The 15925-nt window shown below is 35.9% G+C and overlaps 1 protein-coding gene across 2 annotated transcripts in view; it reads right to left on the bottom strand.

Annotated features, from left to right (window-relative positions):
- Positions 1-15743, bottom strand: part of LOC150092986 (uncharacterized) — a 28375-nt gene extending 12632 nt beyond the window's left edge. For both annotated transcript variants that reach the window (XM_090413814.1, XM_090413815.1), the window contains exons 1-3: positions 15504-15743; positions 9265-9381; positions 1974-2251 (exon numbers count right to left, since the gene is read on the bottom strand). In XM_090413814.1, coding sequence (XP_090269940.1) covers positions 1974-2251; positions 9265-9381; positions 15504-15561 — 453 coding nt within the window. In that variant the 5' untranslated portion in view covers positions 15562-15743. The remainder of the gene's footprint in view (positions 1-1973; positions 2252-9264; positions 9382-15503) is intronic.
- Between the last annotated feature and the right edge of the window lie 182 nt (positions 15744-15925).

Genomic DNA, 15925 nt, shown 5'->3' with positions numbered 1-15925 from the left:
TGTGACACTTTTCTGTTTCAGATTTATAAATTAATATTTATGATCTCGAGTCTCGAACTCTTCTTCCAGGGACTCGAGACTAATCGAGGAAGAGTCTAAAATTTCTCAAGAATTCCCGGAATAGAAACCCTAGGCACAATAAAAACAATAACTTTCAGGATAATATAAGCAATACATTTGTTTTATTCAAATTTTAACTCAAAATATTTTTACAAAATCTGGTCTCTTTCGACTATAGGTGAGTTAGCAGGTCTCATACGGAGATAGAGGGTTTTTTTAACCCGGAAACTCGGGTTTTTCGTCCCTCAGAAAAGGCAAACCAGTGTACACACATGGATTACCATGAAAACGTACGTCCCAGCCATAGATCTGATTCGTCAGCTTACAAAACATAAATTAATTACTTAAATCAAATAAAAAACAATAAGAATTTTGATTAGAATTTTTTGTTCTTATTTAATATAGCTGAAGTTATATAATAATGAAATCGAATTAAAATTTTCCATATGTAAATTAATGTCACCCGGCTGCATTAAACTGATCGCGGGTGATTTCATCCGTCTATTTCTTTTTCACCCAGTGTAAGTTTACATGTTCAGCATTGTAAGGATTCTCACATGTTTATTAACTCAACTAGTGAAGCATATTTTCTTCACAGAACGACTTTATTTTTTTTTTAATATAATTTTAATTTTCTTGCACACACGATAAAGTATTTAACATAAAATGAACCGTGTTTAACAATAAATAATTTAACATGAATTTATTCTTCAAACAACCTTTTTTGGTTTGTGCGGTTAGCCTAGTGGCTGTGCCCTTCGCAATTATATGCCTGGGGAAGGAGTGTCCTAGGTTCGACTCCAGTCGGTGACGTAAGGAGCTGAAGGATCTTCCTCAGTCATAGCCAAGTTAGCCAGTCTTAGGTATAGACAGTAGGGTTTTTTTTCCCCCAGTTTATCCTGGGGTTTTTCATCCGGAAAAGCAAGCAAACCAGCCTCGAGAACTCAGCACTACAGACATGGGATACACCGGGGCGTATGGCTGACCACCTTATCCTGTGAACGGTTTGAGGTCCGATGTTTAATAAACCCTCGACACCGCAAGGTAGAAAATGAGATGAGAACAGCCTTTTTGATAAGAAATTGTATTCTTGTTCCCATCCATATTTTGCCTGGATGATTTAACCTTTCACTTGTATCCGACTCTTGGTAACTTTGCAGGCAAGTGTTCTTTCCACAAAGTTACCAAGTTAACAAAACAACGGATCTTGTCATTGAGCTCGTACAACTACTGAGTGGTTGGAGGAACACGACAACAAATTCGCCAGATTGCCTTGGCCTCCAAACTCTCCTGACTGTAACCCCACCGAACATGTGCCGGATAGGCTAGAACTAGGTCTGAGAATTGCAGATCCTTCTCCATGGAATGAGCGTGAACTGATGGAGTTGCTGCAGCGGACATGGGTTGAGTTATAAAACATAACGAATGGAGGATGTTCGACACCTTGTGGAATCTGTTCCCTAGGTGTCTGTAAGCTGTGTTTGCACAAGGGTGGACCAATGAGTTATTAGGTGTGGGTTCCTATTGTAAAGCTAACTCAGTGTATATTTCATGCATTTATCAAGAGCCATCCTAGCTCGGTCGGTATCGGCGAAGCCCCTTTTGTTGGAAAGGTCTGGGTTGGAATCCGCGAAGCGAATCATTATCGGGGATTTTCAACTGAAGGTGAGTTAGTCGATTTCATTCACAGGTAGAACGGTTATTCATCCGACAAAACCAGCCAGAAGAACACACGCAATTAACGAACAGAATATACTGGCCTCATAGCCTTAGTTACTACTGCTGTAAAATCTAAACAATAAACGCATTAAAAGCAGTTACATTTTGAAATACGTAATTCATCAGTCGATGTACTTTTTATTGGACTGTATGCAATAATTCAAATGTTGCATAGGATTCGAAACTATACTCACACTGAATTTCTCAGATGTATTGACTGCGTTGCACAGATCTAGTACACTCACAGTGGTCCACTCCCGCTCACCGAATATGCTTATCTTTCGGACCACCTTGTCATAATCCGATGACCAAAGAAGTGTGTTGCTTGTGGTCAGGTTCACTGATAGTGAGAGAACAGAGTTCCTGGTAGTGCGATAAAGGAACGTAATGTTCAGAAGTGGCGAGCCGGAATACTGCTTGCTTGTAAGGAAGGAGACCGTAGGTGAGAATGCCGCAATGGACACGTGAGGTTCTGAAGAAGAAGAAGAAACATAACAGTAAAATTAAATTGGCATTAAAAACACTTAATTATCAGTATTTTAATCGTTTGTTGTTTTTAGATAATTGTATATTGCATACGAAACAAAAGCTAACTTTCATTGGCTCAATTAAAAGCCTTTTCATTGAAGCCAATGAAAAGTAAAACCGATTAAACCTTAAACATTTCAAATGGCCAATATAAAAGTGATCTCGGAAAGATATCACTTTTTGAAGGGCCATTCTTGAGCTTGAGAACGCTAAATGATAAGTCGAAAGGGAGTTCCAAGAAGCTGACATATAGACTACATGGAACTTTGTAAGAAACTTGGATACGGCGAAAGGACCGATCAAATTTTAAATTACGGTCGAAGCAACCAAGGCTATGAAAGAAGCGTATTATTTCCTCTTAATCACACCCATACACAAACATGGAAAAAGAAACATTATAAGTAATTACAGACCCATCGTCACGTTGTTCTGTAATCAACCAAATCATGGAGCGCATCGTGCATCACAAACTCTCCACATACGTTGAAAAATTTCAAATCATACCCAAAACACAATATGGCTTTCAAAAAAATAAACGAACAGCAACACTCCTGGAAGATTTCACAGACCTAATAAACGCTGCATTGGATAAAAATAGAATAACATTAGTGGTATTCATTGACCTAACAAAAGAATTTGACACACTAACACACAAAACCTTGTTAACGAAACTAACGCATATCGGAATTGGAGGTCGTCTACTCCAGTGGTTTAAAGCATACATACACGAAAAACAGAAAGCACACCACACGTATAGGATCAGCGTACAGCAAAGAGGTACATGTAACCTGTGGAGTACCGCAAGGAGCTATCCTATCTCCCATTCTATTTAACATATACACACACGACATAAGCCGCCTTCTCCTAAAAAGTAAAATCTTCCAGTATGCAGACGACACGGCCATAGTATCCATTCACAACAACGCAAATATCGCTTACACAAATATGCAACACGACATCAATCAAATCACTAACTAGTTAACTGAAAACGGCATATATATATATAAACCCTGGAAAAAACAAAGCTAATAATATTCAAAAACCCCCAAAGCTTGCCCATAGAAATTAAATATCTCACTATCCGTCATTCAACCTCCTATACACAAAACGCAGAACCTAAAACCACAACCATCACACAGGTGAAAACAACACGCTATCTCGAACTTCACTTCGATGCTGATCAAAGTTGGAATAGCCATACAAACTACCTACATACCAAGCTTAGGATAACAGCAAGTAAACAGATTAAAAGACATTGCCTCAACCCACATAAAAATACTAATCTATAAAGCATTATGTGAAAACATTTTAAGATATGCAATCACATCATACGCATTCTGCACAGACTACACACTTAACAGGTTACAATGGTTGCAAGATAAAATGGTAAAACTGATATTCTGGGAACAACCCACACTTATGCAGGAAACATGGACAAAACGCAAAATATTTAAGGTGAAACACTTATGCCACTACACAGTCACGTTAAAGCATTACTACAGCCCAACCTATAGACTAACCAGAACAACATATCAAATAACAAGACCACAATCAACAAACTACATAACATATAAGTACAACAATCACTACGGCAAAGCCACCCGAAACTACTACGTACCTGACACGATAAACAAACTGCCGTTCGACAACAGAAACCTAGGAACATACAGAGAGCTGAAACAGGCGCTATATAAATATCATAGCGAGAATGAAAATTAGAGCAATTCCTGTTTCTCTCTCTCTCTCTCTCCCCCACGCACGCATGCACACACACACAACCTATGGCAACCCCCCCCCCCTCTCAAAAACTATCACAACAAGAACACAAACAAACACACCATGTCTAAATCCAGCCCTACTTGCAAAAAAAAAAAAAAAAAAGAAGTTAAACTGTAATAGCAGTTGAAGTCTTCCAAGCATGTACCAACAATCAATACCTGGCTTGTGACCAGTATAGAAACATAACCATGACACTACCGCTATCTAAAATCTATTATCTTCCTCGGATAAGCTCTGCTAAGCTTCGAGGAAGAAATCAGAAATGCCTCCCAAATGAAAAAATATAATACATTATACAGAAAAAAAAAAAAAATTATTATTTAAAAATATTAATTTGCAAGTATCTGTTATTCACAATTGTAATGTATTATAATTATTACTGTATCTATGTAATTTATCTGAGACATAATAAAATGTTTAAACGTGTTTAAAAAAAAAGTATAGTCACATCTCGAAAAGTTGAGCCTCCCAGATATAACACTATCTCAACTCCAGAAAAATGCACTTTTTAGGGACATCTCACATTTTACGACGATATCTAGTCGAATGGATAAGGGCTCCAATTGGACTCATTTGCCATTCAAAGATTTAATTATTCTATTTCATGTTTCTTGTTATTCTATGATTGTGAACGCTGTTAATTGAATATAATAATACTAATCTGTTAATGAATGTGTTTCTTCTCGCGGTTTTCGTATTTTCCTGAATAAAATTCGCTTGGAAACCAAGGATTTCAACTCCCGCGAAACAAACAGGCCAGAGAATATACGCAGTTAACACCTAGTGTATTAGAACTTGATATATTCCCTTCAGGATATATTTTTTGTGAATCCCCTCACGAAAGGCTGGAAACTGAACATTTACTTGAGACAGTTCAACATCTGATGAAGATGGAAATCATACAACTCGAAGATACTTATGATTTCACTAAAGCTACTAAAGCTCTGAGGTGAGTGTAACGTGCCTCTTAATGTGTGTTCTGGGATACGTTTCTTAGTCTCTTATGAGACCAGCTATTTCGCCTTCATCTGAGTTAACTAAATTACATGAAAAGAACTGGGTTCTAATTCCTAATTGAGAAGTACCTTTCGGTTGGAAAGATCCAGGTTCGAGTCCGTAAACAGGATTCGAACCTAGATCTTTCCAAACAAAGGGTACAATACCGACTGAACATCATTTCTTCAAATCCCTTTCAACATTCATTGTTGTTGTCTTAGAAAGTTTTAATTCTCTGGGATATTTGTAGTTACCTACTTAGTACTTAATTTTGGTCCCCGTAGCTCAGTTGATAACGTTGAGTCGGTCTCATAGGGTGGCAGAGGATATTTGTCTCTTAATATCCGATGTTTCATTCTACAAAGCAGGCAAAACGGCCAGAAGACTCTATTAATCTCCTTAAGAAGTTACAGAGCTTACCCTCCCGAGATAAGCTTTGTAACTTCGAACGAGAGAATTCAAGAAAATTGTCAATAAAGTGCGAGACGTACTAATTTAGTCAAGACAGGAGAACTAATTTCACAAATTGTTTTATGGTATTTACTCGAGGTAATTCTAGAAAGAAAAAATGAAAAATAAAAATAGAAGAACATTTCTTTCAGAAATGTTAAAAGCCTTTTGTTGTTGTATGTATGTATGTATGTATGTATGAAAGGAAAAATGAAAAACCATAGTAAATATCAAGTACAAAACTTTCACGAAAAAATTTACACGAAAGAATTGGACAAAGATATTTGGACATATGCTAAGAAAATCAAGCGAGAAAATAAATAATAATAATAAAAAGATCGGCATTACAAGAAACCAGAACGAGAGAACGCTCGAAATTGGTATGAAACAAGAGGAAAAGAAAAAGAAAGAATAAAAAAGAAAAAAAAGAAAAGAAATTAAGAACAATATAGAAGAAATAGCAGATGCGACAAGACCTGAAATTACATCAAAATAACGGATAACAATGTGGTTAGATGGAGAAACTTCGTTCATTTATTTTGTATACTTAAACCGACCAGGAACAGTGTGTACGCTATCAATGGCTTACATATTCAATGATAATTTTTTTTTCTTATTTTTATATCCTTATTTCTACACTACATTTATATTATACGATCTGTTCTCGTAGTTTCATATAGTTGAAATATAGTAGGAGTCGATACTATCACCAGTCGATATAGTAACGACAGACCTATTATTGTTATTATTATTATTAACTTCTTTCTCCCCAGTCGCAAATCTCAAAGCTATGTACTGCCAGTGACAGTAGCGACACCTGGCCTTCTTTGTTCTTCTTTAGCCATTTTAATTTTTATTATTATAAATATTACTGAAATCCTTTTCATTTGTCACTATAAAATATTTCTGATTCATTCATTATCTTAATAGATCCTTTTTAATGTCATGATAATAATAATAACCTCTGCTATTAGCGTATGGAGATTAATATTTTCCGTTTTCAATGCTTGTTTCGTGCAATGGAAATTGCAAATAATCAGATACAACCCAACGTTCGAAAATGTAATTCTAAAAATGAACGGTGAACAGAGAAGAAAATATTTCCTCAATTAACCTGACTGCGTTGTCTGCTGATTCCTAACGATCTTGTCATTGCCTCATGAGTGGACGAAAACATTTTGTCAGAGTAATCACTAAGATAACTTGGTACAATGTCTAAGTTCATTAAGTTTGGAAGTGAGTGATATAAGGAGAGAGAATGGGACAAGAGAAGGTAAGAAGGCAAGTTGTCGTTAAGATAATATTCCGTAATTAGGAAAGAGGTGGAGGGGATCTCGTTCAAAAACGTATTTCGGGATCCAACGCAGGTTTGTTGCACTCCCAAGTTTATAGTGAATTTTCTTCGTGTGTATCGTGTCAAAATCGCATTAACTGTCATGTGATCGACCTTACTATATCTATTTTTGTTCTAATGCGTGTTGTTTTTACCAAATAAAATAACAGTCAAAAGAACCGTCTAATTTTTCTGAGGGTGATTCAGAGAAATGATTAGAACTGCACAATTCAAGTAAAAAATTAGTAAACTGCAATTGCTAATTGCTTTTAAAATATAACAGATTGCAACTAGTGAAGTAGCTTCTGCTGATAGCTTTACGATCAACTCTTCTAATAACAAAACTTTTTTTATCCTGCAAAAATTGAGAAATCAGAAAGTTCAACGCTCTGTACAAGAAAACGCTTGCTTCGACAGTCTTCTTGCGTGCTGATAAATTTTTAATCAACATTTCAAAGTACAGCTTAACAAACACTGAAACTACTGTATTGAAAAAAGGTTTTAACTCTGAAATCACGCCCAAATACATTCTTAAGGTAGATTTTATTTACAACGTAGAAAAGATCCTTTAACTCTCTACCATAATCTTTGTTAACGATATCAGACTGAAGACTGCGGCCCTTCTCTCTTCATCTCACCCTTAAAAAAAGCAACATCACTAATCTAGAAAAAAGAGCTCTATTTAATGTAAGGAAGAACAAGAAAAAGAAAATCATTGTCATCAAAGCAGACAAAGACAACATAACGGTTATCGTGGAAACAGTTGACTACATGTCAAAGATTTCGCTATTGCTTTCGGACTCGTCCACTTACGCTTCACTAGATCACGACTCTACTTCGATTAATCATAAAGAGACCAATGATCGTTTACTCAACACAACGTACTCATTATGGCCTATAGATAAAAAAAGTTGAAATTAGTGTATTTTTTAACCTTCAACTTTACTGTGCACTAAAATTCACAAGGCCGGTATTCCTCTTCGACCGATAGTGGAATGAATTAGCTCATCTACATGCCTTTCATCCAAGCGCCTTTAAAATTAATAAATAACCACACCCGACACACGGACTCTTTTATTAAGACCTCTGTACACTTTGTACAGAAACTATCTGAAATTTTTGGACATCATGCATCGGACGTCCTAGCTAGTTTAGATATCGTTTCCTTGTTCACCAATGTCTCTGAAGTGCCAGAGCTTATTGATGATCTGTTTATTTCTGATATCTCTCAGCTATTCGAACATCATTGTCTTTACTCTAATTATTTCAAATGAAATGGACAAATTTTCAATATATTGATTCATTTATTGAAAGTTTTGAAAAATGTTATGCCCACAAACCTCAAGCTGTCAGGCTGGTGGAGATACATTGACGACATTTTCATTATCTGGGAATAGAGTACTTCAGATTTAAATGATTTATCTTTCCTCTATCAACTCATTTCGCTATAAAATTAAATTTACTTTGGAATTATAAAACAAAGGAAGACTACCCTTTCTAGATTCATTTAAACATCGGTCATTATCTCCATTCAACTTCTATGCTCTGTTCCACAAAAAATTTCGAATCATTCATAAACCTTTTTCTGAGCGCATGACGAGGGGAAACTTAATGAAGAACTACAAATTATTTTTTAAAAAAACTCATACAGTAACTACTATTCTTTAATCCGTTTACACAGCAAAATCCTGATATTCATACAGGAATTCAGTTTCCATTTTTTACATTGGTAGACTTTCTCTGAAGATCGCACGTTTCTTCTAAGCTCATGACATTAGGATGGCTTATAGGAAAGTTACTATGATCTCCTAAAGATAACAACCCCTTTTACAAACATCCTGGAATATACATAATTCCATGCTCTTGTGGCCTTTCATACATTGGCCAGACTTCGGGAAGTTTTGAAATAAGATGGAAAGAATATACCTGAGACGTTAACAACGACAGGGAAGACAACTGGGCTTAGTTTATATTTTTACCATAACACACCACGATCTTGTATGCTTGCATACAAGAAAACTGCATCGCTCTCAACATAATACTGCGATCATCTTTTATTTTCACACGGCACGCTTAATAGGAATCAAGGGATGAATCTGTGGAGATACATTGATGACATTTTCATCATCTGGCTGATAGAGTACTTCAGATTTAAATGATTTTCTTTCTAAATTTTAAATGATTATCAGTTTCATACGTTAGACTTTGACAATGCTGAACAACGGCTGACTCATCCATCACCCACATTTCGTGTTATATATACATATATATATATATATGTATATTTCTAGACTGCACACTATGTTGTTCTGCTCATAAATTTCATTTCTTCTTCTCTAAATTACCATTGAAAAAATATATACTTATGAATAATTGAAGTGAGAAAAAAAAGTACTGACCTGAGGTTTGTAAATGTACTGGTCTCTTATGTAGTTGCCACTTGCTGTTGCTTAATTCAGAAGCCCATCCGCAAAAATCATTACGGAAGTCACATGACAGCAATGATATATCTTCACCTATATATTGCAAAATGCTAGAGTGAGTAACTGTATCAACAATCACACACTAATGTATAGACATGAAAATTAAAAAATATCTTATGATCTTGTTTTTAAGAGAATTAGGTTTATTACTGCAACTTTTACTACTAATGCTACACAGGGATATTCTTCTAAATGTTCTTAAGAAGCGTGCTAATTCCACTGTTTATCGGATTTATTTATTAATTTATTTTTCGCTTACCTATCTCAAAAATGTTTGAAAAAAAATCAGCTAATTCCTTTTATTTTGCAGAGGGTGTAGACGAGGCCATTTAACCAAAAGAATTTTTTTATGACTGATTGGCTGGGCAGCCCACTCCACCCTTGGCCAATCATTGCCCAATGTTTTGAACAGCTGGTTCAAGACTATCAGATGATCTTCATATCGTCCAGGTAGGAGATTGCGGCATGAAATTGCTGCCATCTCGTGGTCTCTAAACTGTATATTAGTGAAATAGTGATTTCGAAGGTTGATTGTTTTGAGTTGTGGGGTTAAAACTGGAGTTTACCGGGGGCAGGAATTTTACTTGGTTGTTCTTTCTTCTGATGGCTTAGCAGAGGGAAGCAGACGTATTTGTTATTATTATTATTTGACACCTCCAGGGAGTCCAAAAGACTCATCAAGGGAGAGTGTGACAATAGCAGCGAACGAATTTCCTTCCAACTACTAACCACGCTCAAACTTGCTTAACTTTTTGAGAGCCATTAGTAGCAGAGGCTCTACCAATCGACTAACCATTGCTGGAATCACAGGGTTATACAGGAACTACCACATACATCCACAATACACAAAAACTAACAAAGACAAATATGCTCGCCCACTCAGCATTGGAGGTAACTGCAGCCTGGATAAAATAGATATTTTTATAGAAATAAATCAGTCTTTTGATTTCTTCAGCTAAATACTAAATGTGACTTTTGTGTTGGCGATTTACACTTTTTGTATTATCCTATCAACGTATTTCATAAATTATCATGACAATTTTTACTGAGCTCAGCACAGCAAAATGCCATTTTTTTATTGATTATTCATTCATTTTATTTTTCGGATTTTAGATCCCCTGCTTTTTATATCGTAAGGAACTTTGCATAGTATAATGGACTCTGCAGGTCTATTTTGCCACCACAAATATTTTTACTCTTGTTTTTCCCCTTCCAACCTATAGATCATTTATTGGTTTGCATTTTATATTCAGATCAAATGTTTGTCCGTGACGTAATATTTGGCCTTATTTGATGAATTTTTATTAAATATGTTACAGGAGATTAGTTTATATGACAGTTATGTCTAAAAAGAATGCTGCTGAATTTAAAAAAAAAATAACGAATAAATAAAATAAAACAAATAATTAAAAAAAATAATAATAAAATAAAATCAGGTAACTCCTTTCGTTCCCCTATAGGGGGTAGGCAAGGCTGTTTTAGCCCTATCTAACTTTCGGAGACTGAGGGGGAAGCTCAATCTCCAATCTCCACCAGCCAGCCACTATGGTGGCATGAGATGGCTACTTGTCAGCCACTAGGTGGCTGAAAAGTAGCCATCTCGTTACGCAACGAAAAACCCGAGCTTCAGGGAGAAAAAACCCACTTGGCAGAGATCGACTAACTCGGGAACCGGTTGAAAAAAAGGCTTAGTACAAGTTCCTATAATCGGCGACTAGAATTAAACTTATGACACTCTTCCTCCACAGTCTAGCACCCTGGATGTGACACGTCACTTCCACTAAGCTATACAGGCGGTCCAATTTTAATGAGTAATAACAGTAGTCCGTAGTACTTTAGGCTCCTAAGGCCGACGATCTCAGATTGAATTCGTAATCATGATTTTAGGATTAGGTGGCAAGTCTTATACCAAATATGTATTTCTGTGTATAAATTGCGTGTTCTCCAGGCTCTTCCTGAGATGAAAACGCGAGTTCGTAGGAGGAAAAACCGTTAAACATCCGTATGAGATCAGCTATTGAAAAGTCCTCAATTGGAAGTCCTGATAAAAGTTCTTCGTCTCGTCGGTGTGATTCCAATGGGTCTTTCCAACCAAAGAGCTAAATCGAAACCGACTGAGCTACAGAGGCTGAATTTCAGTCAGTGAGTACGTATTAATATTAATAGGTTAAAAGTTCAGCAGTGCAACTTTTGTAAACAACTTTTAAGTTTATCTTTGAACATAATATAAAATAAGATGAAATAGAAGAAAGCTACAAAGCCATTTTATTATTTTTGAATGAAAAATAAATATATTCTAAAAGCACTGATTTTGTGCATACCCTTTGATGGAGGACAGTAATTTATTTAATGACATTTGAATCTATCAGAACGATTTTTGCTTGGTTTGCATAACAGTTCATTAATTTTAATAGTATTGAGAATATCTCAAAACATATCGCAAATTTATAATATATCATTGCGAGCGATTTTTTTTCCTTTCATGTTTCATTATGTTGCAATTGAGCAGACAGGTATCTACTGTTGCGAACTTTGTTCTGTCATTGCATGATTTTATTGGGAAATATTTGGATATCCACAGATAAGAACTATGCCTTCAAATGTAACTATTAACGTGGCTTAGAGAAGCAGGAAGTAATCTGTACAATTACTCATGCTTAAAATTCTTCGAATTCCTTTTCTAAGAATAATATAGTATTATCAATAAATTGCAGATCGTTAAGACTACAGACTCAACATGAACAAAATATACAGATGCTGAAAATCGATTCTAGTCACTGACATGAAGAACATTTTTTCAGAATTAAAAGGGCTTTTTATTCTACACTTTTATTCCCAATAAAATGCCGGGATAACTCAGGTTTTTCGTCCCCAAAAACACAAGTCAGTGTGAAAAAACGCAGACAAGAACACCAGAACGTATAATGGGCTCGCTGCGGGTGACCTGAATACAGAATCGAATCCTGGTATAAAAATAAGGTGGATCTAAATATATGTTAGTGTTTCCTGGCTAGAATCTGGATAAGGATTAAAATATTGGAAACCTGATCTACGAGGAGAAAATCTGGGAACCGAAATTAAGGAGTCATACAATTCAATCCAAGCGCCTGTGTAGCTCAGTAGAAGTGGTGTTTGCACTCTACGGCGCTTAACTGTACGAAGAAAGGATTTGGTGGTTCAAATCTAGTCACCGACTAGAGGAAATTTTTCTAAGCCTTTTTTCGACCGGTTCCCGAGTTAGTCGATCTCTGGCACGGGCTAGCGGGTTTTTTTTCCCGGAAACTCGGGTTTTTCGTCCCGTAAACTCAAGAAAATCGACCGTCGAACCCACACTATTTTCAGACATTAAAAAAAATATTGTGTTAGGGACCACGAAATGGCGACACTAGCTTGCCGCCTTTGTCACTGCGTACCGATGAATCAGTGATAGCCTTGGGCCAGCTATCTCTCTGATTGGCTACCAGTGGAGATTGAACTGCCCACTCAGTCTCCTAACGTTAGATAGGGTAAACGGCCTCGCCTACTCCCTATACGGGACCAAATAGGCGTTAGCTGATTTTTTTTTTTTTTACAATTCAATCCATAAATAGGGAGTGGAAATTGCATGCATTACTGTCATATTACTGAGAAGTTACTTTTGCATTCATTGAATGACTAAGGCTTGAGGACAGCGAATTATGTCTGTTTTTGCCAGTGCACTTCTGGGTGGTGCACCTGTTTTGAAGGATGAAAAATCCCACTTTTCTGGAAAATAGTCCTATTCTCTGTATCAGTAACTCGCCTTACTTGAAAAGCTCTTATAAAAGTTTGTCACTTCCTAAATGGGATTTGAACCAAGGCGTTTTCTTAGGTGTCTTGGTATGAGGATTGTTTCCATGAACGTGAGTGGGATCTCCTACCCCCCCCCCCCCCAAACACACTTTGATGCTAATTCTTACCTGAGATTGTTTCGGAGTAGGTATTCATTACATGGTGACAGCATGGATCTGGACTCATCCAGCAAGACAACGCGCCATGTCACTAGGCTCGAACTATGCAAGCATGGTTCGAAGAGCATATTCAAGGATTCCGTGCTCCATTTGCCGCTTAATTCTCCTGATTCGAATACCACTGAACATGTGTGGAATCATGTGGAATGCAGTATCCGTCGGGGCCTCTTTTGGTTGCTGAATTACTTCCGGGACACAATTGGAAGGGTTTGGATCTTACACAGTTTTTGAAAACAACTTCGTTGGAAACTGAGATGATTTTTCAAAGCAAACAAAGAGAAAATGGCCATTACAATTACAGGCATCCGTAAATTATGTCACACACTTGTGTAATCTAAAAAATACAACTTCAGATTGCGAGATTTAGAAGACTAACTTTTGATGTGGTCACACATAGGCTTATTTGGGAGAGTGGGAAGGAAGTAAAATTCGCTTCTCATGGAGATGTTTATAGATTGAGGAAATCCTTGGGAAATGCTCCTTGGAAAAAAAAAGGTTTTAAAAGTGTAGGAGAGTGAAACGAATTCTTTCATTTTCAACACAAATTCTTCGGTAGTTTTTAAGGATTTAAATAGAAATAACATTATATAATTTAGTATTTCAGGAATGGTACTCTTAGACCAGCACCGATTAGAGAAAATAATTTAGATTTAGAAAATAGTTTAAATAATTTCGATTATGCTTTATATATAATTTAAAATAATTATCTGCAGTCTCGGCTACAAAAGGTTGAATGAAATGCAAGTGTTTTCAAACTTTTTCTACAAATCACAGCCTTGTCTTAATCTTGCCCTTTCTAATATATTTATAATGATACACACACGTGCGCTAGCGAACCGACGACTCCATTTAGTTGAAAAAGGGGAGTTTTCGAATCTTGTCTAGGATGCGAAGAACTTTTATAAAGACTTTCAATCGTAGGTGAGCTATTCAGGCCGATCTCATAAGGAGTTGGCAAGGTTATTTTTCCTCCTGTAATTTTTTTTTTCACTTCGCCCAAACAAGCAAAACTGCTCTTACAAGAACACACAGCTAACAGGCATAGTAAACCGGTCTCGTGTGTGTGTGTGTTTTAAAATATGGCTGACGCGTCTAAGACACACACACACACACATGCACACACCGGCAGATGATTCTGTGAATAACTAACAGCATATTTAAAGTCCCTTTATTATTATTATTATTATTATTATTATTATTATTATAATACAGGTATCTCCATGGAGTCAGAAGATTTATCTTGGGAGATCCATTGTTCACACACTAGCAATCATTCACACACTATCTATCATACCATTCCTTAAACCCATTCACTGATCAAACACTCACACAACCACCTCTAGTAGCCCATTCCCCACTCACTGCCCTCAAAGCAAAAACTAGTCCTAACACCCATGCTAATCACACCCTTACACAACTTCTACTAGTGATCCCTTGTTCTCCCCCTTCTTGCCATGTATTGAAAAAAGTCTTCTGTGTATCCTATAAAACCCTTTTAATAATTAAAAGTATTAACTAGATTAATAATCAGAATGAATAAATAACAACAAAAACCTTATGTGCAGTTATTTATACGAAATTATTGTAAGTTTTCCATTGTTATTTATTTCTTCTAATTTTAAATTCGCTTCAAAAAAAAAAAAAAAAAATATATATATATATATATATATATATATATATATATATATATATATATAAAGAGAGAGAAGACGTCGAACATGGTAGACCGAGATAAAGCGGTATTAAAAATAAAGTAAAATACATTCTTCTGAAATAAGAAAAACAGCATATAATCTGAAATAAATCATGAAAGACATTTATTTTATTATTATCCTGCAGCATTAAAACATAAATCAGAATCGCATAACAAACACACTCGCAAAGAAGATATTGTCATACGGACAATGGCTGCAAATCTCATGTTTACGAAGTACAGTTAGTAAAACGCTTGCAACTTAAAATTAATTGCGCATGTCTAAAATTGTTTTACATTTATAAGTATGTTGGCTATAAATACCACAAGCGAAACGCTATTTAATTGAAAATTATGCCATTCTGACTGTTTCAGAGATGGCGAATATCTCTACAGCTATTTACACAGACCGTTTCACAAGAATATTATGTCAGTTTTATATTTATGCGACTTTTCTTATCTCGAGCACTCACCTCTAACATGGAATAAAGATGCGAAGCCTAGCGCCATTACTATCACGGAAAGCGACATCTTGTAAAGTTTGTTTTTATAACAAAATAGCACCTAGTTTACATTTATGCTATTTAGAAGAGTTTTTAAACAGCCCAGTTTTATGTTCGTGTCATTTTAAGTAAAGAACTATACGGTGCATTATTATGCCATCAAAAAAGATAGAGGTACATACGATTGCGAACTTTGTTCTGGTTCGTTAATGTCGCTTACTGCTTGATCATGTAAACATACTTATCTCCAAACTGTCTCGACGAATCACAGTTATAACTTGGAGTAGGTGTGGACAATTTGTTATTGATTTTATCAAATGTTTTACCCAAATCACTTTATTTAAACACATTTCATCCAAACTGAATTTTTGTAACTGTTTCTTTATAAAGAT

This window comes from Typopeltis vanoorti, chromosome 24, assembly GCF_054136105.1.
Source record: "Typopeltis vanoorti isolate ZY-2024b chromosome 24, IOZ_Tvanoo_1.0, whole genome shotgun sequence".
Taxonomy (NCBI): Eukaryota; Metazoa; Arthropoda; class Arachnida; order Uropygi; family Thelyphonidae; genus Typopeltis; species Typopeltis vanoorti.
Note: the sequence above shows the minus strand (reverse complement) of the source record. Positions and strands in the feature narration are given on the sequence as shown.